This window comes from Lupinus angustifolius, chromosome LG17 (assembly GCF_001865875.1).
Source record: "Lupinus angustifolius cultivar Tanjil chromosome LG17, LupAngTanjil_v1.0, whole genome shotgun sequence".
NCBI classification, from domain to species: domain Eukaryota; kingdom Viridiplantae; phylum Streptophyta; class Magnoliopsida; order Fabales; family Fabaceae; genus Lupinus; species Lupinus angustifolius.
In genome coordinates this window covers 2,447,332-2,472,241 of record NC_032025.1, presented here as the reverse complement: position 1 = coordinate 2,472,241, position 24,910 = coordinate 2,447,332, and the positions used below count along the sequence as shown (strand labels likewise).

At 33.3% G+C, this 24,910-nt stretch overlaps 4 protein-coding genes across 4 annotated transcripts; 3 read left to right on the top strand and 1 right to left on the bottom strand.

Annotated features, from left to right (window-relative positions):
• LOC109331157 (ribonuclease III domain-containing protein RNC1, chloroplastic-like) lies at positions 2,639-6,515 on the top strand. Its single transcript, XM_019565475.1, has 5 exons — positions 2,639-3,599; positions 4,587-4,788; positions 5,015-5,215; positions 5,670-5,756; positions 5,925-6,515. The coding sequence occupies exons 1-5, from the start codon at positions 2,806-2,808 to the stop codon at positions 6,240-6,242; spliced, it is 1,602 nt and encodes a 533-aa protein (XP_019421020.1). The 5' UTR covers positions 2,639-2,805; the 3' UTR covers positions 6,243-6,515.
• LOC109331319 (ribonuclease III domain-containing protein RNC1, chloroplastic) lies at positions 10,878-14,754 on the top strand. The gene is made up of 5 exons (XM_019565730.1): positions 10,878-11,838; positions 12,826-13,027; positions 13,254-13,454; positions 13,909-13,995; positions 14,164-14,754. The coding sequence occupies exons 1-5, from the start codon at positions 11,045-11,047 to the stop codon at positions 14,479-14,481; spliced, it is 1,602 nt and encodes a 533-aa protein (XP_019421275.1). The 5' UTR covers positions 10,878-11,044; the 3' UTR covers positions 14,482-14,754.
• LOC109331320 (casein kinase II subunit alpha-2) lies at positions 16,478-21,285 on the top strand. Its single transcript, XM_019565731.1, has 10 exons — positions 16,478-16,820; positions 17,377-17,506; positions 18,301-18,495; positions 18,766-18,923; positions 19,489-19,579; positions 19,730-19,795; positions 20,047-20,129; positions 20,634-20,697; positions 20,801-20,869; positions 21,052-21,285. The coding sequence occupies exons 1-10, from the start codon at positions 16,735-16,737 to the stop codon at positions 21,109-21,111; spliced, it is 1,002 nt and encodes a 333-aa protein (XP_019421276.1). The 5' UTR covers positions 16,478-16,734; the 3' UTR covers positions 21,112-21,285.
• LOC109331322 (uncharacterized protein At2g23090-like) lies at positions 22,089-23,723 on the bottom strand. The gene is made up of 3 exons (XM_019565734.1): positions 23,573-23,723; positions 23,276-23,316; positions 22,089-22,492 (listed from the first exon to the last, which is right to left on the bottom strand). The coding sequence occupies exons 1-3, from the start codon at positions 23,646-23,648 to the stop codon at positions 22,373-22,375; spliced, it is 237 nt and encodes a 78-aa protein (XP_019421279.1). The 5' UTR covers positions 23,649-23,723; the 3' UTR covers positions 22,089-22,372.

Below are 24,910 nucleotides of genomic sequence, written 5' to 3'. Positions count from 1 at the left end.
TCTAGTATGGAAGAGGATAAATTTTGGGTCGAAATACTTCCATGATAATTATAATTTTGATCCTGAATCTTCTTCAGAAGTGTCCACCCCTACATGCTATTGTCATTCATTTCTATGCAAAACTGCTTGAAATTTTCTTCCCAGTTATGAAAGAAAATGGTGGTGGGGTATGAGAAAATGTCCCCATGGCACATGGGATTCGAGTAAATTGTTTGACTTTCAGTGCAAAATAAAAAAGACAGAATAAAACAGAAACTCGTGGGAATGATGGATTGTATTTATTTACTTGACTGATTCAAACAGGTTAATAGTTTATAGGCATTTACTTTCATATCAGTAGAAATCAGTTAACCTGATCAAGAAGTTGGCCTTTATACTTGATAATAACTAAATTTTAGTAGTAATTATAACATAGGCTCAAGTACTTGTTATTGTAAGACACAGATTCAGGTGAGAATTAATTTCTTGTTCTCATCATTTTTTTATTTGAGAACTATTGTGAATTTTTATATTGTCATTACATTATCATAATTTTTCCGAAATAATTAATCTAAATGAATGATAAATAATATACTGACTATAATAAATATTTATATTATCAATATATTAACTTTTACCTATTATCAGTATATTAACTTTTACATTTTCAATACATAAATATTTAGTCATTCTCCACATCTATAATTGAATGTTGAATCATAAGTATCAAGTTTTTCCCTTATTTTATGTTTGAGTTAATTGGATAAAAAACTATTCACTCATTTTAACTTTTTATTCACGAGTATTTCATCTTTCAGTAAAATTAACCAATAGGAAATGGATATGATGTACAAATAAAGGTTCAAGTAATAAAAAAAAGTGAGTGAGACTCCTCTCCATTATGACAGAGATAGTTAATAAAAAAACATTGAAAAATAAAAAATAAAGACTTTTATATCCTTTAATTTATATTAAGTTTACATTTTTACTTTTAAAATACACTACAAACTTGAACTGTTCTCTCCAGTAATGGAGAGGATTGGAATTCTTTGTCCCAAAAAGTTGTTGTCCTCATGTCCTTATCCAATAATATTGCACAAAATAATATAAAATATTGATTTATTTTTTATAATTTTTTTTTCAAATTAAATTATGCATTTTGATTGATTTGGGACACCATTAGGGACACTAATGAGGACATGAGATCTTCATTGGAGAGGAGTCTAATTAAAAAATAACATCCAGAGCGTAAATTTATGTGTCTGAGAAGCAAGAAAAAATAGATCAGCAACGACATGTCGTTTGAATCCCTAATACGACACCATTCGACTAACGGAACGCGAAATGAAATCAAATCTACGAAGCTGAAGCAATGTCGAATGAGCCACACTCTTTAACCTTATCCAACTATCTAACACTGTAAAAATCAAAACCATGCAAGAGATCTTCATTCGAGATGAGTCTAATTCTGAAAAAACATCCATATCGTAAATTTGTGTGTCTGAAAAGTAAGAAAAAACAGACAATATAAATCAACAACGACATGTCGTTTGAACCCCTAATATGACACCGTTCAACTGACAGAACGCGAAATGAAATCAAGTATCTTCTACGAAGCTGAAGCAATGAGCCACACACTTTAACCTTATCCAACTATCTAACATTGTAAAAATCAAAACCATGCAAGAGATCTTCATTCGAGAGTAGACTAATTCTAAAAAAACATCTATAACGTAAATTTGTGTGTCTGAGAAGTACGAAAAAATAGACAATATAGATCAGCAACGACATGTTGTTTGAAACCCTAGTACGACACCGTTCGACTGACGGAACGCGAAATGAAATCAAATATCTTCTACGCAGCTAAAGCAATGTCGAATGAGACACGCTCTTTAACCTTATCCAACTATCTAACACTGTAAAAATCAAAACCCTGCAAGAGATCTTCACTCGAGATGAATCTAATTTAAAAAAAACATCCATAGCCTAAATTTGTGTATCTGAGAAGTAAGAAAAAATAGACAATATAGATCAGCAACGACATGTCGTTTCAACCCCTAATACGACACCTTCGACTGACGGAACGTGAAATGAAATCAAATATCTTCTACGAAGTTGAAGCAATGTCGAATGAGACACGCTCTTTAACATTATCCAACTATCTAACACTGTAAAAATCAAAACCCTGCAAGAGATCTTCATTCGAGAGCAGTCTACTTCTAAAAAAACATCCATAGCGTAAATTTGTGTGTCTAATAAGTAAGAAAAAATAGACAATATAATCAACAACGACATGTCGTTTGAACCCCTAATACGACACCGTTCGACTGACGGAACATGAAATTAAATCAAATATCTTCTAAAAAGCTGAAGCATTGTCGAATGAGCCATGCTCTTTAACCTTATCCAACTATTTAACATTGTAAAAATCAAAACCCGGCAAGAGATCTTCATTCGAGAGGAGTCTAATTCTACAAAAACATCCATAGCGTAAATTTAAGTGTGTGAGAAGTAATAAAAAAATAGACAATATAGATCAACAAAGACGCATTGTTTGAACCCCTAATACGACACGGCTCCACTGACGGAACACGAAATGAAATCAAATATTTTTCTACGAAGCTGAAGCAATATTGAATGAGCCATGCTCTTTAACCTTATCCAACCATCTATCACTCTAAAAATCAAAACCCTGCAACACAATGCTCAAAACCCTATCATCTATGGTATCGAAACCCATTTACATACCTACTTTTCAATCCTCTTAATCTTCATAAAACTCCACCTTCAATAACAATCATTTCCCACCACAATTAGCTTCTACAAATGGAACTTTCTTCTTCCTTTTTACTCTCCTCAACACCATCTTCACCCAACTACTCTTTCAATTCTTCATTCTCTTCATACCCAAATCTATTTCTTATAAAAAATCCCAAATTTCGAAACCCCACTTCACAAAACATTCGTATTTTCGCCGTAGCCTTAGACCCAAAAGAACTCCCTAAGAATAGTCCTCAGCATCTTCTTAAGGAGCTCGCAGAACGCAAAAAATTCACTTCTCCTAAAAATAAAGGACCCCCAAGACAGTTTATTTTAAAGCCCCCATTAGAAGATAAGAAATTAGCTGAAAGGTTTCTCAAAAGTCCTCAATTGTCACTCAAATCGTTTCCATTGTTGAGTTCTTGCTTACCCTCTTCGCCGCTTAACAATGCTGATAAGGTGTGGATTGATGAGTACTTGCTTGAAGTGAAGCAAGCTTTGGGGTACTCACTTGAGCAATCTGAAACGCTTGGGGAAGATAACCCTGCGAAACAGTTTGATAATCTGTTGTATTTGGCGTTTCAGCATCCCTCGTGTGAGAGAACGAAGGCGCGACACGTGAGGAATGGGCATTCGAGGTTGTTTTTTCTAGGGGAGTATGTGCTTGAATTGGCAATGGCTGAGTTTTTCTTGCAGAGGTATCCTCGGGAATCGCCGGGTCCAATGAGGGAGAGAGTGTTTGGGTTAATTGGGAAGAGGAGCTTGCCACAGTGGATTAAAGCTGCTAGCTTGCAAAATTTGATATTTCCATCTGATGAAATGGATAAGATGTTGAGGAAGGACCGCGAGGGGCCAGTAAAGTAAGCTTTAACTCGTAGTTCCACTAAAAATTCTTTCTTGTGATTTTATAGTAATGTAGTTTCTCTAGTAGATTATTGTTTCTGTGATATGGTATTGACTTAATGGATAACTTGGCTGTAATTGAGTTTGCCCTTTTTATATTTAAAAGTTAGTTTATCATTTGAAGTTATGATAGTGCAAGTGCTCTTGCAAAATACTGTCTACCTATCTAGAATAATGTTATTTCTGCTAAGAGCTGCAGTGCATCCAGCAGCTAGAATTATATTTACTTACAATATGCTCATATTCAGCCAAAAAATAAATAGAAAATAACAATATAACAACATTTTCGGAAAGTCTGGAGCCTTGAATCGGCTATTTTCTTAGATTGGGTAATGTTTTTAACAGGGTGAATAGGAGAGACATATGACTGGTCTATGACCATTATATGGGACTAGCCATAGTGAATTGATTTGTTAGGTAAATGGCTGCATTTGTTCTCATGATTTAGGTTTGCTTTGTTATTTGTTTTTTAAGTTGCTAAATACGGTTTTCTGTTTTCCTCTCTTGGTTCTCTTTTGATGATATTGAGCAATACAATGTGTGATATTACATGTGCTTGGGATGTTCAAGAATAGAAAGTTCAGATCTGAAAATCATGTTGATGCTGTTTTAGCTTCAAAACAGAATGGGTGACTAGATTTTGGACATAGATCCTCATGCACTTAGGTTTTCCCTTTGGCTTCAAATATTGTTTTGCCATGTGTTTAAACTAATCATCCATAATATGGACCATGCATTTTGTGCACCAATTATAGATTTAAATAAGAATTTATGAGATCAGTAACCTATGTTTCTGGTGCTACCTCCTTTTCAAGTCGAAGATTGTGTTGCTTTATGGTTATAATTTATTATAGAACTATCATATACAAGGAAATTGTCTTTGCCTATAATCTATTTCTGAAGTGAATTGTTCACTGCATCTTCACATTTGTTATTCTATGCAGGTCAGTATTTTGGGCTTTGTTTGGGGCAATCTATCTTTGTTTTGGTATACCAGAAGTGTACCGTGTTCTTTTTGAAGTCTTTGGAATGGATCCAGATGCTGAAGATTGCCAGCCCAAATTGCGTAGACAACTTGAAGATGTAGATTCTGTATCTGCTGAATTGGAGGGCAAGCTAAGCTGGCAAGATATGGTTACATATAAGGCAAGCTCCAAATATCTTCTGCTAAGTGTTATTGTTAAAACAGTTAGCACTCAGAGATCCACATGTCACACACATAGCTTAACTTAGTTAATCTAATTCCATTAGAAATTCAACTATATTTTTTGCACAATTGCCATATATCGATGCAAAATTCCTGCCTCTATACAGAAATAACATTTATTATTATGTGGAGGTACAAAAATGATGTTTATTGTTCTTCATTCAGCCTCCTGCAGATGCTCTGTTTGCACATCCAAGGCTTTACAGAGCTTGTGTTCCCCCAGGCATGCATCGGTTCAGAGGAAATTTATGGGATTTTGATAGCAGACCCAAGGTTATGGAAACACTTGGATATCCATTAAAATTGAATGATAGAATTCCAGAAATTACTGAAGCCAGAAACATAGAGCTTGGACTTGGTTTGCAGGTAGCTGCTTATCACCTCTCACGTTCTTTTACTTTTGGTGTATCTCAGAACAAACAGATGTTAATGCTTTTATGAGTCCATTCTTGGGCTTCAGATTAAATTGCATCAAAGCTTAAAGGCTAGTTTGTCTGAGTGGCTGAGCTAGATATTTAAATGGCATACATTGATATTTTGAAGTTCTTCTGTGGAAATTAGGAAAGTTAATAAGTGATGTAAAAATACCGAGGGATGGAAACATAATAGATAATTGCTATAGGTATTTCTTACCTGTTATAGGTATTGCTTTACTGTATTTTGCTCATATACACACTGTAAATGTAAAACCATCCAAATTTTAAGCACCTTAATAGTTTAGACATGGAAGATGTGAAGCCTGTATACAGGGCTCAGAAGTCTGAAAGTTCCCTGGGTTTTGTTTCTAGTTCTTATGATTTCATGTCTTATCTATTTGCAGCTTTGTAACATGCATCCATCAAAGTACAAGTTTGAGCATCCTCGATTTTGCTATGAGAGATTAGAATATGTTGGCCAAAAGATACAGGTACTTCTCTCTGCTGTCTATAGGACATGTCATTCCACTACATTTTTTATTTGTTAAATGACTCGCTAAAGTGCTAAGTCATTTATTTTCTGCTCAACTTATGTTTAGAATAAAATGTTCTTCTTAAGATACTGTATAACGTTTTCATACTATTATTATTTTCATAAGGATTTGGTGATGGCTGAAAGATTATTGATGAAGCATTTAGATGCTCCCGGGTTGTGGCTACAAGAGAGGCACCGTGGCCTTCTTATGAACAAGTATTGTGGAAGATATCTGAGGGCCAAACATCTCCACCATTACATTATATGTGATGATAAGCTTCAAGACTCTCTTGAGCACAACCGGAGAATGAGAAACCCAGCCACAACAGCTGTTCAACAATCCTTTCACGGGCTTTCATATCTCGTTTATGGGAAGCGTGACGTAAGGCGTCTTATGTTTGAGGTTTTTGACTTTGAGCAGATCCAACCTAAAGAAGTCTAAATATGGAGACATAAGAGTGTTATATCACTAATGATAAACGCACTTCTGTTTTCCTCACCTCATTTAACCTTCTTTTTTCACATCATTCTTTTGCTTTCTTTTGTTACCCATGTAGTCTTTCAATATTATTGATTCAATCCACCTAGTTATAGGTGTTTTGCACTTTTGCAAATTTTTCTTTGGAAGTTACTCTTGTATATATTCATTGTATTCTGTTAATTTTGATACTTTGTGACCTTATAGGTTACTAAAAACACACCAAGTTGATGATAACATATTTGACTAATCGTTCCAGTCTCCATGACTTAGACCATGGACTCATGGAGAATGACCGATTTTTTGTATTTGTTATCATTATTTGAGAATTCAACCAGGATCTTCACAACAAAAATGAGAAAATTAAGTAGTTTTCACTCAGCCATTTCATTTTGAAGTAGAGTTTGAGAAGAAGTGTTCATCTACAAAATTTTCATGTTTATCCATTGGCAAAGGGGTTTTCCTATCTGGTCATTGCTTTCATTCTTTTATTCTTGTACTTTATTCTCTCTTATTAATATTATACCGGTCAACAAACCTATAAATGTAACGAGAATAAATTATATCATGGTATAAGGAAATAAGTTATATTCTCACAGCCACTAAAATCATGATATATGTCAAAGTAGTGTCCAGCTTACCCTTAAGCCAAACTGTCGTATTGCCCCATATGGTAGGAACCATGTTTGCCACCATTTTTCAAATCAAAAAAGTTAATCTTACTTGACTTGAACTTCAAGATCTCATTGAATAAGCATATATAATTGCACAACATAAACTATATATATTAAACTTTTATAGTTGAAGTTGGTGGTTTATCCTAATTCTTCTGAACCTAATTTTTTAAATAAGTAGAACAGTATAAATATTTAAACTATAATATCAACTATATTTTTATTAAATTCGTGTAACACATGTTGAATTTTTATTATCTATGTGCCGACACAAATGTCATATCCATATAGCAATCAACTTGGGAAGAAATGGGGCAACCTATGTTGCAGTACAATACCACTTATGGTGTCAAAGACTCAAAGGTATAGGAGGTTCTTCAAGCTATAAATCTTATCTACCACAGAAGCTTCAAATATGCAAAGGGAACTTGTATACGGATACATTATCACTATATACACAAAATCATTTAACTATTTCTAGCTCCGGGCAATAAGATGTCCTCTGCAATAATTTGTGCTCCCGGCATTAATGAAAGACTAGCTCTAGTACACATCTGACACATTGTTTAGGTTCGTGGTTTCACATCATGCAAGATAAGGGTCCCCTTTATAATGCAGACTAATCATTAGAAACTTGATTTGTATAGCTTCATTTCACCCTCTCATCTTTATATATATTGGTTGGATTTTTTGGTATGATTAATGATACACTTATTCTATATATAAGGAATGGAGTATATGACTGTTTTTCTCAATAAGTATCATTTACTTGTATATTTGAGCTTTTGATTCATCTCTTGGTCAAGTAAAGTTTTAGACCAAGAAAGTTGGATTTCAATTCCAAATAATGCAGCACAATCAATTACAGGCTACCCTATAATTAACAATATTGTTTTTAATCATTATATGGCATTGACACCTTTGTCAACAACTTTTCAACAAATTAAAATCAAGCATTTATGACGTGATTGCATGGCTTAAAGGGATCAACATTGTCTAATTACTTACATGCATGTTAAGGGTTGATCCAAATTGGTTTATACATATATTGTATTCACTGTGATGCTTGTCCAAAGTTAACCAAACAGAATTATTGAACTTAAGAGTCTTATTAGAGACAATGACTTTTAGACATATAGATTCCCTTCTAAGCGTACGGTTCTTTGTCGTGGAGTGAAGTATTAGAGAGCAAAATGCTTTTAGTTTTAACATTAAAAGTTTCTTCTCACTATAAATAAAATAAAATCATGCAAATATTTTTCTTCTTTTTTTTATAACACTCTTCTCTCTAGTATGGAAGAGGATAAATTTTGGGTCGAAATACTTCCATGATAATTATAATTTTGATCCTGAATCTTCTTCAGAAGTGTCCACCCCTACATGCTATTGTCATTCATTTCTATGCAAAACTGCTTGAAATTTTCTTCCCAGTTATGAAAGAAAATGGTGGTGGGGTATGAGAAAATGTCCCCATGGCACATGGGATTCGAGTAAATTGTTTGACTTTCAGTGCAAAATAAAAAAGACAGAATAAAACAGAAACTCGTGGGAATGATGGATTGTATTTATTTACTTGACTGATTCAAACAGGTTAATAGTTTATAGGCATTTACTTTCATATCAGTAGAAATCAGTTAACCTGATCAAGAAGTTGGCCTTTATACTTGATAATAACTAAATTTTAGTAGTAATTATAACATAGGCTCAAGTACTTGTTATTGTAAGACACAGATTCAGGTGAGAATTAATTTCTTGTTCTCATCATTTTTTTATTTGAGAACTATTGTGAATTTTTATATTGTCATTACATTATCATAATTTTTCCGAAATAATTAATCTAAATGAATGATAAATAATATACTGACTATAATAAATATTTATATTATCAATATATTAACTTTTACCTATTATCAGTATATTAACTTTTACATTTTCAATACATAAATATTTAGTCATTCTCCACATCTATAATTGAATGTTGAATCATAAGTATCAAGTTTTTCCCTTATTTTATGTTTGAGTTAATTGGATAAAAAACTATTCACTCATTTTAACTTTTTATTCACGAGTATTTCATCTTTCAGTAAAATTAACCAATAGGAAATGGATATGATGTACAAATAAAGGTTCAAGTAATAAAAAAAAGTGAGTGAGACTCCTCTCCATTATGACAGAGATAGTTAATAAAAAAACATTGAAAAATAAAAAATAAAGACTTTTATATCCTTTAATTTATATTAAGTTTACATTTTTACTTTTAAAATACACTACAAACTTGAACTGTTCTCTCCAGTAATGGAGAGGATTGGAATTCTTTGTCCCAAAAAGTTGTTGTCCTCATGTCCTTATCCAATAATATTGCACAAAATAATATAAAATATTGATTTATTTTTTATAATTTTTTTTTCAAATTAAATTATGCATTTTGATTGATTTGGGACACCATTAGGGACACTAATGAGGACATGAGATCTTCATTGGAGAGGAGTCTAATTAAAAAATAACATCCAGAGCGTAAATTTATGTGTCTGAGAAGCAAGAAAAAATAGATCAGCAACGACATGTCGTTTGAATCCCTAATACGACACCATTCGACTAACGGAACGCGAAATGAAATCAAATCTACGAAGCTGAAGCAATGTCGAATGAGCCACACTCTTTAACCTTATCCAACTATCTAACACTGTAAAAATCAAAACCATGCAAGAGATCTTCATTCGAGATGAGTCTAATTCTGAAAAAACATCCATATCGTAAATTTGTGTGTCTGAAAAGTAAGAAAAAACAGACAATATAAATCAACAACGACATGTCGTTTGAACCCCTAATATGACACCGTTCAACTGACAGAACGCGAAATGAAATCAAGTATCTTCTACGAAGCTGAAGCAATGAGCCACACACTTTAACCTTATCCAACTATCTAACATTGTAAAAATCAAAACCATGCAAGAGATCTTCATTCGAGAGTAGACTAATTCTAAAAAAACATCTATAACGTAAATTTGTGTGTCTGAGAAGTACGAAAAAATAGACAATATAGATCAGCAACGACATGTTGTTTGAAACCCTAGTACGACACCGTTCGACTGACGGAACGCGAAATGAAATCAAATATCTTCTACGCAGCTAAAGCAATGTCGAATGAGACACGCTCTTTAACCTTATCCAACTATCTAACACTGTAAAAATCAAAACCCTGCAAGAGATCTTCACTCGAGATGAATCTAATTTAAAAAAAACATCCATAGCCTAAATTTGTGTATCTGAGAAGTAAGAAAAAATAGACAATATAGATCAGCAACGACATGTCGTTTCAACCCCTAATACGACACCTTCGACTGACGGAACGTGAAATGAAATCAAATATCTTCTACGAAGTTGAAGCAATGTCGAATGAGACACGCTCTTTAACATTATCCAACTATCTAACACTGTAAAAATCAAAACCCTGCAAGAGATCTTCATTCGAGAGCAGTCTACTTCTAAAAAAACATCCATAGCGTAAATTTGTGTGTCTAATAAGTAAGAAAAAATAGACAATATAATCAACAACGACATGTCGTTTGAACCCCTAATACGACACCGTTCGACTGACGGAACATGAAATTAAATCAAATATCTTCTAAAAAGCTGAAGCATTGTCGAATGAGCCATGCTCTTTAACCTTATCCAACTATTTAACATTGTAAAAATCAAAACCCGGCAAGAGATCTTCATTCGAGAGGAGTCTAATTCTACAAAAACATCCATAGCGTAAATTTAAGTGTGTGAGAAGTAATAAAAAAATAGACAATATAGATCAACAAAGACGCATTGTTTGAACCCCTAATACGACACGGCTCCACTGACGGAACACGAAATGAAATCAAATATTTTTCTACGAAGCTGAAGCAATATTGAATGAGCCATGCTCTTTAACCTTATCCAACCATCTATCACTCTAAAAATCAAAACCCTGCAACACAATGCTCAAAACCCTATCATCTATGGTATCGAAACCCATTTACATACCTACTTTTCAATCCTCTTAATCTTCATAAAACTCCACCTTCAATAACAATCATTTCCCACCACAATTAGCTTCTACAAATGGAACTTTCTTCTTCCTTTTTACTCTCCTCAACACCATCTTCACCCAACTACTCTTTCAATTCTTCATTCTCTTCATACCCAAATCTATTTCTTATAAAAAATCCCAAATTTCGAAACCCCACTTCACAAAACATTCGTATTTTCGCCGTAGCCTTAGACCCAAAAGAACTCCCTAAGAATAGTCCTCAGCATCTTCTTAAGGAGCTCGCAGAACGCAAAAAATTCACTTCTCCTAAAAATAAAGGACCCCCAAGACAGTTTATTTTAAAGCCCCCATTAGAAGATAAGAAATTAGCTGAAAGGTTTCTCAAAAGTCCTCAATTGTCACTCAAATCGTTTCCATTGTTGAGTTCTTGCTTACCCTCTTCGCCGCTTAACAATGCTGATAAGGTGTGGATTGATGAGTACTTGCTTGAAGTGAAGCAAGCTTTGGGGTACTCACTTGAGCAATCTGAAACGCTTGGGGAAGATAACCCTGCGAAACAGTTTGATAATCTGTTGTATTTGGCGTTTCAGCATCCCTCGTGTGAGAGAACGAAGGCGCGACACGTGAGGAATGGGCATTCGAGGTTGTTTTTTCTAGGGGAGTATGTGCTTGAATTGGCAATGGCTGAGTTTTTCTTGCAGAGGTATCCTCGGGAATCGCCGGGTCCAATGAGGGAGAGAGTGTTTGGGTTAATTGGGAAGAGGAGCTTGCCACAGTGGATTAAAGCTGCTAGCTTGCAAAATTTGATATTTCCATCTGATGAAATGGATAAGATGTTGAGGAAGGACCGCGAGGGGCCAGTAAAGTAAGCTTTAACTCGTAGTTCCACTAAAAATTCTTTCTTGTGATTTTATAGTAATGTAGTTTCTCTAGTAGATTATTGTTTCTGTGATATGGTATTGACTTAATGGATAACTTGGCTGTAATTGAGTTTGCCCTTTTTATATTTAAAAGTTAGTTTATCATTTGAAGTTATGATAGTGCAAGTGCTCTTGCAAAATACTGTCTACCTATCTAGAATAATGTTATTTCTGCTAAGAGCTGCAGTGCATCCAGCAGCTAGAATTATATTTACTTACAATATGCTCATATTCAGCCAAAAAATAAATAGAAAATAACAATATAACAACATTTTCGGAAAGTCTGGAGCCTTGAATCGGCTATTTTCTTAGATTGGGTAATGTTTTTAACAGGGTGAATAGGAGAGACATATGACTGGTCTATGACCATTATATGGGACTAGCCATAGTGAATTGATTTGTTAGGTAAATGGCTGCATTTGTTCTCATGATTTAGGTTTGCTTTGTTATTTGTTTTTTAAGTTGCTAAATACGGTTTTCTGTTTTCCTCTCTTGGTTCTCTTTTGATGATATTGAGCAATACAATGTGTGATATTACATGTGCTTGGGATGTTCAAGAATAGAAAGTTCAGATCTGAAAATCATGTTGATGCTGTTTTAGCTTCAAAACAGAATGGGTGACTAGATTTTGGACATAGATCCTCATGCACTTAGGTTTTCCCTTTGGCTTCAAATATTGTTTTGCCATGTGTTTAAACTAATCATCCATAATATGGACCATGCATTTTGTGCACCAATTATAGATTTAAATAAGAATTTATGAGATCAGTAACCTATGTTTCTGGTGCTACCTCCTTTTCAAGTCGAAGATTGTGTTGCTTTATGGTTATAATTTATTATAGAACTATCATATACAAGGAAATTGTCTTTGCCTATAATCTATTTCTGAAGTGAATTGTTCACTGCATCTTCACATTTGTTATTCTATGCAGGTCAGTATTTTGGGCTTTGTTTGGGGCAATCTATCTTTGTTTTGGTATACCAGAAGTGTACCGTGTTCTTTTTGAAGTCTTTGGAATGGATCCAGATGCTGAAGATTGCCAGCCCAAATTGCGTAGACAACTTGAAGATGTAGATTCTGTATCTGCTGAATTGGAGGGCAAGCTAAGCTGGCAAGATATGGTTACATATAAGGCAAGCTCCAAATATCTTCTGCTAAGTGTTATTGTTAAAACAGTTAGCACTCAGAGATCCACATGTCACACACATAGCTTAACTTAGTTAATCTAATTCCATTAGAAATTCAACTATATTTTTTGCACAATTGCCATATATCGATGCAAAATTCCTGCCTCTATACAGAAATAACATTTATTATTATGTGGAGGTACAAAAATGATGTTTATTGTTCTTCATTCAGCCTCCTGCAGATGCTCTGTTTGCACATCCAAGGCTTTACAGAGCTTGTGTTCCCCCAGGCATGCATCGGTTCAGAGGAAATTTATGGGATTTTGATAGCAGACCCAAGGTTATGGAAACACTTGGATATCCATTAAAATTGAATGATAGAATTCCAGAAATTACTGAAGCCAGAAACATAGAGCTTGGACTTGGTTTGCAGGTAGCTGCTTATCACCTCTCACGTTCTTTTACTTTTGGTGTATCTCAGAACAAACAGATGTTAATGCTTTTATGAGTCCATTCTTGGGCTTCAGATTAAATTGCATCAAAGCTTAAAGGCTAGTTTGTCTGAGTGGCTGAGCTAGATATTTAAATGGCATACATTGATATTTTGAAGTTCTTCTGTGGAAATTAGGAAAGTTAATAAGTGATGTAAAAATACCGAGGGATGGAAACATAATAGATAATTGCTATAGGTATTTCTTACCTGTTATAGGTATTGCTTTACTGTATTTTGCTCATATACACACTGTAAATGTAAAACCATCCAAATTTTAAGCACCTTAATAGTTTAGACATGGAAGATGTGAAGCCTGTATACAGGGCTCAGAAGTCTGAAAGTTCCCTGGGTTTTGTTTCTAGTTCTTATGATTTCATGTCTTATCTATTTGCAGCTTTGTAACATGCATCCATCAAAGTACAAGTTTGAGCATCCTCGATTTTGCTATGAGAGATTAGAATATGTTGGCCAAAAGATACAGGTACTTCTCTCTGCTGTCTATAGGACATGTCATTCCACTACATTTTTTATTTGTTAAATGACTCGCTAAAGTGCTAAGTCATTTATTTTCTGCTCAACTTATGTTTAGAATAAAATGTTCTTCTTAAGATACTGTATAACGTTTTCATACTATTATTATTTTCATAAGGATTTGGTGATGGCTGAAAGATTATTGATGAAGCATTTAGATGCTCCCGGGTTGTGGCTACAAGAGAGGCACCGTGGCCTTCTTATGAACAAGTATTGTGGAAGATATCTGAGGGCCAAACATCTCCACCATTACATTATATGTGATGATAAGCTTCAAGACTCTCTTGAGCACAACCGGAGAATGAGAAACCCAGCCACAACAGCTGTTCAACAATCCTTTCACGGGCTTTCATATCTCGTTTATGGGAAGCGTGACGTAAGGCGTCTTATGTTTGAGGTTTTTGACTTTGAGCAGATCCAACCTAAAGAAGTCTAAATATGGAGACATAAGAGTGTTATATCACTAATGATAAACGCACTTCTGTTTTCCTCACCTCATTTAACCTTCTTTTTTCACATCATTCTTTTGCTTTCTTTTGTTACCCATGTAGTCTTTCAATATTATTGATTCAATCCACCTAGTTATAGGTGTTTTGCACTTTTGCAAATTTTTCTTTGGAAGTTACTCTTGTATATATTCATTGTATTCTGTTAATTTTGATACTTTGTGACCTTATAGGTTACTAAAAACACACCAAGTTGATGATAACATATTTGACTAATCGTTCCAGTCTCCATGACTTAGACCATGGACTCATGGAGAATGACCGATTTTTTGTATTTGTTATCATTATTTGAGAATTCAACCAGGATCTTCACAACAAAAATGAGAAAATTAAGTAGTTTTCACTCAGCCATTTCATTTTGAAGTAGAGTTTGAGAAGAAGTGTTCATCTACAAAATTTTCATGTTTATCCATTGGCAAAGGGGTTTTCCTATCTGGTCATTGCTTTCATTCTTTTATTCTTGTACTTTATTCTCTCTTATTAATATTATACCGGTCAACAAACCTATAAATGTAACGAGAATAAATTATATCATGGTATAAGGAAATAAGTTATATTCTCACAGCCACTAAAATCATGATATATGTCATATTTAATCATTTTTTATAAAAATATTTTTAAAACTAAACAAAATAGTATATATATCATACTTTTATTGGTGGAACTGTGGGAGGAAGTAAGTTATCTCCTGGTATGATGATACTTTATTCTCTAATGTAATATAACATTAGAATAATAAGTCATCAACCTTATTTAATAAAAGAATAAGAGATCTTATATTATTATATGTGTAATGTAATCTAACATGCACCAAAAGCTTCTTGCAGTGGATAGGAGGCACCTAACATGCACCGAGAGCTCTTATTGTTTTATTAAACCCTTGTGTCTTATTATTTTTCCATTGTTTTAATAGTTGTAATATCATTCTTTTATTCTTATACTTTTTAAATAAGGCTAGTAGATAATATGTAAGTAGTTCTATAAGCATCAATAAAATTGTGAGAAGATTGTCCTGACCCGGTGACCCTAGTGAGACATCAATACCAAATTCACCTGTTTTTGATTCAAAAAATAAAGGAATAGGTTAAATATTATTGGTGGATTCAAAATTTATATTTCATTGTCTAAAATTTTATTTTCGATTTCAAAAATTTAAATAAGGTTAACGTGGTACTTGTACATAATTTAATTAAGTACTCCATATTAGTTTACATATTCATAGTACTTGTACATAATTTATGATTGTGATTAACGTGGTTCAATAATCACATAATTCAATAGATAATGCATCAACAAATTATTACTGCATTTATTTATTAATTGTCTTTTTAAAAAATGTCCATTCTTATTTATCTTTTAGTGTTAGTCAGATTAATTATGATTCTTAGTCTATATGTCACAATATTAAAAGACAATTATACAAGAATGTATAGAGTTGACAAACAAGATTTATCTTGCATAACCAAACTCATTTGCTGCATTTATGAAACTCCGATACAGATTTAATAAAAACTTGTTATTGGTCAAGGAAAATGTTAAGAAGATAAGTTGGAAAGCTAGATTCATTAGATCTATTAAATTTACCATTTCCCATAACAAATACCTTTCTTTCCCCAATTTAACTTGTGTGACTAGAACATTTGTGCTACTAGAAAAACTAATAGTATAACAATTTATTCATGGTTATTACATCATCCATTATTCATTTAGATTATTTGATCTAAAAATTTAATGATAATTAAAAATGAATAATAAAAAATAAAATAATAGTGTATAACCATTATACAATATATATGCATCTTTTTCTCTATTTGTGATTGGTTAGAGATATTTTTAAGACACAAGTCATAAAATATCAAGTAAATAGATTCTTGGCAGACACAAAAAAGGTTTGGTGGAAGAATCTTACAGAAGGAGATATTTTAATTCAGGCACAAAAACAAACACCCAACCAAACACACCTTTATTGCTTTTTGTTACGAAGAAACCAAAACCAGATGATGAAATGGGAAACACATGCTATAGATATATGTTAATGCGACGCGCACTACTTCTATTACTCCGCTTCTAGCTAGCGTGCACTGGTTGCGCAACCTTCTAACTTGCGCTTCTTCGCCCAATCGAAACTAACTCTAAATCGCGTAATCATTAAGTTAGAGATCTCAGATTCGAAGCGCTAAGCCATGTCGAAGGCGCGTGTCTACACCGACATCAATGTTCTTCGCCCCAAAGAGTATTGGGATTACGAGTCTCTTACCGTTCAATGGGGGTAATATTACCAACCCTAATTTTCTGTTTCTATGTCATTGTTTCCGAAATGAATGGAAATTCTATGTTGTGAATCTGTGTGCGTAGTTTCTTAGCTTATTTTTTTTTGTTTTTTAATCTCTCTTTTTTAATTCTGATTGGTTCATTGACTTCATTCAACATTTTTATCTCTCATTTTAGACCTAGGGTGAAAAACTATGTCATATTTGTTTTAGTTATGTCCTTTTTATTGGATCTCATGTTCTTGCTTAGATAGTTAGATATTATGAAATTCGAAGATAATCAATTGAATGTAATCTGAATTACCAAGAATCCACGATCAATACTTATGCACATTTTGTTCTTCATTGAGTTAGGTTTGTTTGTATGACATTTATTGGTTCTTGGCTTACTTTTGTTAAATAAAATGAGTGGTTTTGTAGCCTTTTGATGATTTCTTCTTTATGTTTATTTATATGAGGCTAAAGCATTACTCAGTGCCCTCAATCTACCTCTTTATTACATTTTTCATGCCAATATTCTGCGAGTATTGATTATTATGCTTTATGTTTTTTCAGTGACCAAGATGATTATGAAGTTGTGCGGAAAGTGGGAAGGGGGAAATATAGTGAGGTTTTTGAAGGCATAAATGTTAATAGCAATGAGCGCTGTGTGATCAAGATTCTCAAGCCTGTCAAGAAAAAAAAGGTGATCCCTCCATCTGTGTTGTTTTCTACCTTACTTGGAATCTGCAGTCGTTAATAAAACTAGTTCGGTTGTTTTATCTGAACTATTCTCCTAAAATCTGCTGCACAATGAGTAGCTTTGTTTACACAAACAAATTGCTCACACACTCTTCACAATCATTTATGTGAGCTGTTGGGTGGCAACTGGTCCCTCTGCACAACATCCCTCTCAGTTGTACAGCTATCATTTCCAAAATAAAATAATATAAAATTTGTTATTTCACTATAAGAAGACATTAAACTTGATGAGAAATATAATCAGTTCTTATTTTTCAATGTAAAGAATATATACGTATGGCATTAGTCTTCTATAAAAAATTAAATAGCTGAAATTTGTTGAGAAGGGCGTCTGTGACCCGAAAAAAGCTAGAGGAGTTGTTGAGTCTTGTGTCAACTTATTCATTTTAAAAATGTGCAAAAAGGGTAAACTTTGACTCAAGCAGGACATAATGTGTGTCTGCTGAAACATGATTCTGCAAATCTGATTTTGTAAATCATTTGAATTGTTCATTTCAAATTGTTCTAGCCAAACCAGAATTCACCTTGTGATGTAAAATTGTGTTTGCCATGAACAAAGACATCCTTGATTCCATTCCTTTGAAAAGTAAGATCATCCACCGATCCACGTATTGTTGGAATTAGTAATATACCTTATAGATTTAATTCCTTTTTATTTTTTTACCATATGTTGTTTAATGCAATATTCTTCTGAGAAGCTTTTTCTTACCTTACGAGCTCTTCTACATCAATTTGCAGATTAAAAGAGAGATAAAAATACTTCAGAACCTTTGTGGAGGCCCAAATATAGTCAAGCTTCTTGATATTGTCAGAGATCAACATTCAAAAACTCCAAGCCTGATATTTGAGTATGTCAATAGTACAGATTTTAAAGTTCTATATCCGACCTTGACAGATTATGACATACGCTATTACATATATGAGCTCCTTAAGGTAATTTGATCCTTCATTTTCCTGTGTTATACTTGGGAGTTGGGACTGTCTTAATTGTCCTATCATAATTAACATATCATTTTTCTGCATATTTTTTTCAATTCATTTGTCTTTCATAAAGTTTCGTGAATTCTGCGTTTCTTCATGTGTACAGGACTTATATGCTTTTGCTGATGTATCATGAAAATTATTACTTAATATTTCACAAAATGGGGGTTGACTGTTGAGAGCCTTTCCTTGTTACCTAAATGCATTAGGTTTGAATTGCAGGCCTTGGATTACTGCCACTCTCAAGGCATAATGCACAGAGATGTCAAGCCCCACAACGTTATGATAGATCATGAGTTACGAAAACTTCGTTTGATAGATTGGGGTCTTGCTGAATTTTATCATCCTGGAAAGGAATATAATGTTCGTGTAGCTTCAAGGTAATGTTCTCTGACTGATTAAACATGCTCTTAATGCTATTCAAAGTAATCATGAAGTTGTGGGAACATGAACCAAGAGTGCATAACTTTTGTAAAACTTAACGCCACTATTATTTTTCTATTTAAAATATGGGTCTGGGAAAGGATCTTTGAATTATTGTAATGCTATCTTTTTTGTTAAGCATAGTGGTGGTAAGACTTGAAAAATGTTATAATAAACAACAACTGATTTATGGAAGACATCGCCCTATTGACTGTCCTATTGTCATCAATTCCCTAAGCTTTTCACCCTAGCTTTTCATTTGGTTTATAGTAAAAATACAACCCTTGTTTTATTTTTGGCAAGCATTAGTTTACAGTCACTGTTACCTTTATCTGATTTTGATTTGCCTATTTGTTTCTATAATCATAGATTGGTTGAAACTTGACGCGGGAAAAATGATTGTCTAAATTCTCCTAGACTTTTGTGCATTGGCATATTACAACGTGACAATGAGTTGTGGTCTCTCAAGTTCTAGAGTGTTACTGACCTAAAACAACTGTCATGTGCCATTTTTTTCCTCAGATACTTTAAGGGCCCTGAACTTCTGGTTGATTTGCAAGACTATGACTACTCATTAGACATGTGGAGCCTTGGCTGCATGTTTGCTGGAATGGTGAGAATTATAACTAGTTAGCTGTAGGTCACTGGTTATGTATCGGCTATTGCATACCCTTGGCATTATTTATGCTGGTGATCTGAATTGAAAGTGCATGTGGAAAAACAACTAATTAGTGGTTATGATTTGTTATTGTGCTTTATGCAGATATTTCGCAAGGAACCTTTCTTTTATGGTCACGACAACCATGATCAGCTTGTAAAAATAGCGAGGGTAACAATCATTATGGCTTACAATAATTTTTATGTTTTGACTTTTGATTATTGATGCATTACAATTTAATTCCGTGCTTTAGTTTCAGAGTGTGATATATTGTCCTGTATTAAAGGTGGGCTTTAGATGTAAACCATTGACCGTTTCATCTCCGAGCATATTATCCCCTCTTAATGGTCATTTGTAGAGATGCTCTTTTGAAATTTAAGGAGTTGCTGTTATTAATATTAATTATTATTTGTGGTCTCTAGGTGCTTGGGACTGACGAACTGAATGCATATCTGAATAAATATCATCTGGAGCTTGATCCTCAACTTGATTCACTTGTTGGACGGTATAATCTTCCATTTGATTTTCCACATATTTGGAAGCAAGTTTGGTTAAGTTAGTGGATTTAATTATGATGCACTATCAGTGTTGTTTTTTTTACATCGACAACCAATCAAGTATTACCAAATCATCAAAAATCTTGGACTCATAATAGCTAAATTAAAATCACATGCAATGATGCGTGATTGGTTGGTAACTTGGTGATGAAAAAACTTTACATTGACATTACATAAAATTGAATTTAGTCAATTCACAACTTTTAATGTAAGTATGATTGATTGATAACGGGGGGTGGGGGGCTTTGCATTGGCACTACATAAAATTGAGCTTGGTTAATTCACAATTTTTTATGTAAGTATATGTGACAGCACTTTTATATTCCCTCTCTAAACTATCTGATTAGAAGTTTGCTGCATTTATCTTGAGTTTATTTTATCGTAGGAGATAAACGAAGAAGGATTACTGCTTTAATGCATCTTTTATTATGTATTTCTATATTCTTCTGCAGGCACAGTCGCAAACCCTGGTCTAAATTTATCAGTGCAGATAATCAGCATCTTGTGTCTCCGGAGGTCACTATAGCAATTTTCTAATCTGTACCTTCCACTTGGCGTATGCTGCAACTTAGCAGTATTCTTATGTATAGGCTTAATTCTTTCCATCTCTGACATGTAGGCAATTGATTTTCTTGATAAGCTCCTTCGATATGATCACCAAGACAGGCTAACAGCAAGAGAAGCAATGGTAATGATAAAGAACTCATTGCTTTGTAGTTTTTCTAATTTGCCATGACATGGTTATGTGTGCTACACTATAATCTTTTGGTTTAACAAATATTTATATCTACTTTTACTTAATTAGTTTTTTTTGTATTTATAGGTTGTTTGCACTAACCTTTTGTTGTTATCTTGGTGAATTTTCTGCAGGCTCATGCATATTTCTCTCAGGTAAGGGCAGCAGAAAGTAGCAGAATGAGGACTCAGTAGCTCGGTCACATGTGGACCCGGAAACCTGAGTTGATATGTTTGGGATTGTTCGTATTAATTTAACATGCACCTTGGTTACCATCTGTACTGTGTAATAATACATATTTCAGCTAAAGAATAATATTACTGCCAGTTGTTTTTTTTTTGTTAACGTGTTACTGCGAATTGTTTTTTGTTAAAGGGTACCTACCAGTTTTTGAAACTTGAAGTTATGGGTTGAAAGTTTTGATTTTAATCTCTCCGACAAGGTTTCAGATTTGGATCCTTTTCTGCGCTATTCAACCATCCTCTCTTCATAAAATATCACAACATTACATTACATCAATCACGTTAACAAAGCAATTAAAAATCATACTTGGCATAATGGGAGCCTTTAGATGATGATGGGAGTGAGGATTGAATGCATGATGAAAAGGAATCGAGTTGGGAGCCTTTTGATGCTTATGGAAGGAGGATTGAGAGCATCAATGGAAAGGATCCAAGTTGGTATATTTCTCAAAACATTATTAAGCATAATTGAGGTTAAGTTAATGAAACTATTCTTCAAAAAACCTATGTTTAACTAAAACCTTGTTTAAGTTTTTTATTGTAGTATAAACAATCAACTAAAAAAACTAAACCATAAGGATTTATCTGCAAGTTCAGTTGTAATTGATTCTCTTATGTACCCATTTGATGCGCTTACAGCTTACCCATTTGCTACAACTTCGATTTGAGATGTAGATGTTTGCCAGATATGAGCATGTACGAAAGGTGTTACCCTCAGCATGCTTGGTAAAAAACCTTGATTAATATAGATACATATGCTGTCGTCAATGTCGCTTAATATAGAATCTAGTTTGACAAAAGTCAGTAGCATTGGCAACCTCTTGCCTACAAACGAAACTTGCAATCTCAAGATGAAAATTGCTTAAGCTCTTTGCTTGTCATCATCATTTTTACTTTTTGGAACAAATTGAATAATAATCAAGTACGAATACAAACATCATCCTTAACTTATGGCTGGTTTAAGTCATAAAATTTCATTTTGGGTCCACACACTTAAATTTTAACACTAATCGTCATTAAACAATTATACATCAACAAAATGGAGTCATACATTCTTTCCTGATTATCAAAGGGAAGATCAAGCCCTCCACTTCTTGTCCCAGTCCTCAAGACACAAACACACATTTTTATATATATAATAGAAATTGAGAAATATTTGAGAGCAGATTTAAGGAACAGGCCAATGATATCAAGCTTGCACTCCTCAACATGTTCACTTTTTAAGATGAGGAAAACAAGTATAAATATCTGATTTAGGGTGTTTTGCATCAGCATGCTCCCTGCATTTCACTTCTGATGTGGTGCAGATGAATGTTTGCATACACACCTTGCACTGCAATAATCAAAATAAATTACAACATTTATGATAAGTATCAAAGCAGTCAAAGGAACTAAAATAAAAATCCGCTTTCATGTTTGGGATACCACAAACATATATCAAACCTAAATAATGCACAAAGATTTCACATTACTGTAAAATTTGTGATGTAACGTCATTAATCTTGTTTAATAACTTCCTAAAATATAAGAGGCTAACACATTTAAATACATTTATTATAGATTTGTTAAATGGCACAGCAAATTTAAAGGTTTTGACTGTTTAGATAATGCATTACAAAGATGAAAGGTTTTGAGAAAACAAAGTGAACCAACACTTTCCAGCTTGTTTTTTATTTTACTTTTTGCAAACCCCAACAATTTACCTTTGAAAGCAACTAGTCCTAATATTTCAAGTTTTCGAGATAACAGAACACATAAATCATGGTATTGAATCAACATTTAATAGTTCCAGAATGCCATGACCTGGTATGAAGGCTAGATCTCTGTCTCAGTTTTCTGGCCCTATGTCATCAAATCTAACCTTTACTACCCTTGTTCAAACAGGAATGTAATTGCATAACCCCCGGTCCAATTTAATTTATATATTAAAAAATATCCGAGCACACAAGGCTCTAAGGATCGGACATCCCACCCAGATCATACGACAAACAAACTTACTATTGCGCCGAGGATGGCCCTCTAACCCATTCAAATTATGTGTTATAAAAATAAAAGCAATGAAAACACAAAATTCACAGGAAGTCACACTGGTAAAAGGTTGTAAACACCATGTTACCTGGATCGACATTGCTTTCTTGTTTGCATCCAGTTGGCTTCCTGCGCATATCAAATAAAATTATTCAAATCATATTTTGCAATTTTTTTTAACCTTTTTTCGATTTTTTATCTCTTTATTTAAAAAAATTGTGTAATACAAAAATTTGAAGGCGTCGAAGTCTGGTTTATAATGTTTAAGCAACAAAATCCTTTGTAACAAAACCGATAAACAATTGGAGGAAAAAACAATAGAATTTATACGGCAAAATAAAACAATGAATTGAAATGATTAGGTTTTGCGAGAGAAAAATTTTACCCTTAGAAGCGCCCTTCTGCTTCTCGAGATTCTTCTCACGAGCCATCTTAGCCTTTTGCGCATTGCCTCCTCCCATGTCGTAGGATCAGAGGGAAGACCTATGAAACCCTAATAGCACCAAAGAGGAACACGGAAGAATAACGCGAATGGGGATATATATATAAATCGCTCAATGCTTGGGTTAAGGGCTTTTTCGTCACTCCGAGTATTTCTCCATTTTGCTATTTGGTATATTTTGTTTTGTTATTTATTTATTTATTACTTTGGTAAAACAAGGGGCCTGAGCCCAAAGGATTCTGTTGAGTTTTGATAGAAATCTTGCAGATTTCGTTTACCATTGTTGATGTGAGACAATGATACTTATTAATCTCAACAACCGGTTCTATATTTACTTTACATTTTAAATAATTACATGTAAGTAAAAATACGGAAAATGATATATATCTTATAAAATTAGGGTGCTTACATTTTATATCTTATAAAATTGTTTTACTTTTTTCAAACTCTCCCAGCACCTCATAGTTATCTTCAACCAAGTTTTTTCTCAACATTGAATGTTAGAGTCACGTATTAAGCTTAATCTTCATTAATGAATAGAAAAATACTCGATTTTATATATGTTTTCAATAGCAAAATGTTATTTAATTATATATAAAATAATAAAAATGTTTTACCACATTATTATTTTATTTTATTTTTTGTAGTATTTGTCTCTCTATTAATGAAGAGAATCAATACTCATTCAATCTAAGGTCTGATTCATAGTTAATCACCAATTCTGAATCTCAGTGATTGCCACATCATCTTATCCACACAAAATAATGCAATCAATTCATTTAATTACGTTGGGTGCTTTCAGAATCATTCAAATCAACTTTGTAATATCTATGGTGTAAATTTTGAATTTTGTCCCTCCATTCTCTATTCAAGATTTCGTCCTCAAATTGAATATATAAGAGCTGGTTTAAAGGAATGATGTATAAATACTACCATAGATATTGAAACATATTTAAGTGATGTTGTATCATCTACTAAATTCTCTTATCCAGAAGATAGTAACATATGTAACTTATAAATTAATTATTAACAAATAAAATATTATCTTGTAATATATGTAACTTTCTTGTAATTAGGAGTACTTTCTTGTAATTAGGAGGATTATTAGGATGATTTAATATGAGAATACATGATTTTCTAAATTATTTTGTTGTATATCAAAAGAAAAGGCAAAGTGTGGGAAAAGAAAGAAAAAACATTAGGTGAGCAAAGACTCAACTATCAATTTATTCATTCCGAAAATGATTGAACATCATCTAGTTGTTATGATGAGTTTAATTC

What these genes read in the sequence shown, in the direction of transcription:
- LOC109331322 (XM_019565734.1), bottom strand. Translation starts at nt 23,648, where the DNA reads ATGGGAGGAGGCAATGCGCAAAAGGCTAAGATGGCTCGTGAGAAGAAT. An exon ending in GCAGAAGGGCGCTTCTAAGG is followed by an intron (nt 23,317 to 23,572) that starts GTAAAATTTTTC and finishes TGATATGCGCAG; the next exon opens with GAAGCCAACTGGATGCAAAC. An exon ending in AGAAAGCAATGTCGATCCAG is followed by an intron (nt 22,493 to 23,275) that starts GTAACATGGTGT and finishes TGATTATTGCAG; the next exon opens with TGCAAGGTGTGTATGCAAAC.
- LOC109331319 (XM_019565730.1), top strand. Translation starts at nt 11,045, where the DNA reads ATGGAACTTTCTTCTTCCTTTTTACTCTCCTCAACACCATCTTCACCC. An exon ending in AAGATATGGTTACATATAAG is followed by an intron (nt 13,028 to 13,253) that starts GCAAGCTCCAAA and finishes TTCTTCATTCAG; the next exon opens with CCTCCTGCAGATGCTCTGTT. An exon ending in ATGTTGGCCAAAAGATACAG is followed by an intron (nt 13,996 to 14,163) that starts GTACTTCTCTCT and finishes TATTTTCATAAG; the next exon opens with GATTTGGTGATGGCTGAAAG.
- LOC109331320 (XM_019565731.1), top strand. Translation starts at nt 16,735, where the DNA reads ATGTCGAAGGCGCGTGTCTACACCGACATCAATGTTCTTCGCCCCAAA. An exon ending in ACATATATGAGCTCCTTAAG is followed by an intron (nt 18,496 to 18,765) that starts GTAATTTGATCC and finishes TTTGAATTGCAG; the next exon opens with GCCTTGGATTACTGCCACTC. An exon ending in AATGTTCGTGTAGCTTCAAG is followed by an intron (nt 18,924 to 19,488) that starts GTAATGTTCTCT and finishes TTTTTTCCTCAG; the next exon opens with ATACTTTAAGGGCCCTGAAC.
- LOC109331157 (XM_019565475.1), top strand. Translation starts at nt 2,806, where the DNA reads ATGGAACTTTCTTCTTCCTTTTTACTCTCCTCAACACCATCTTCACCC. An exon ending in GACCGCGAGGGGCCAGTAAA is followed by an intron (nt 3,600 to 4,586) that starts GTAAGCTTTAAC and finishes TATTCTATGCAG; the next exon opens with GTCAGTATTTTGGGCTTTGT. An exon ending in ATGTTGGCCAAAAGATACAG is followed by an intron (nt 5,757 to 5,924) that starts GTACTTCTCTCT and finishes TATTTTCATAAG; the next exon opens with GATTTGGTGATGGCTGAAAG.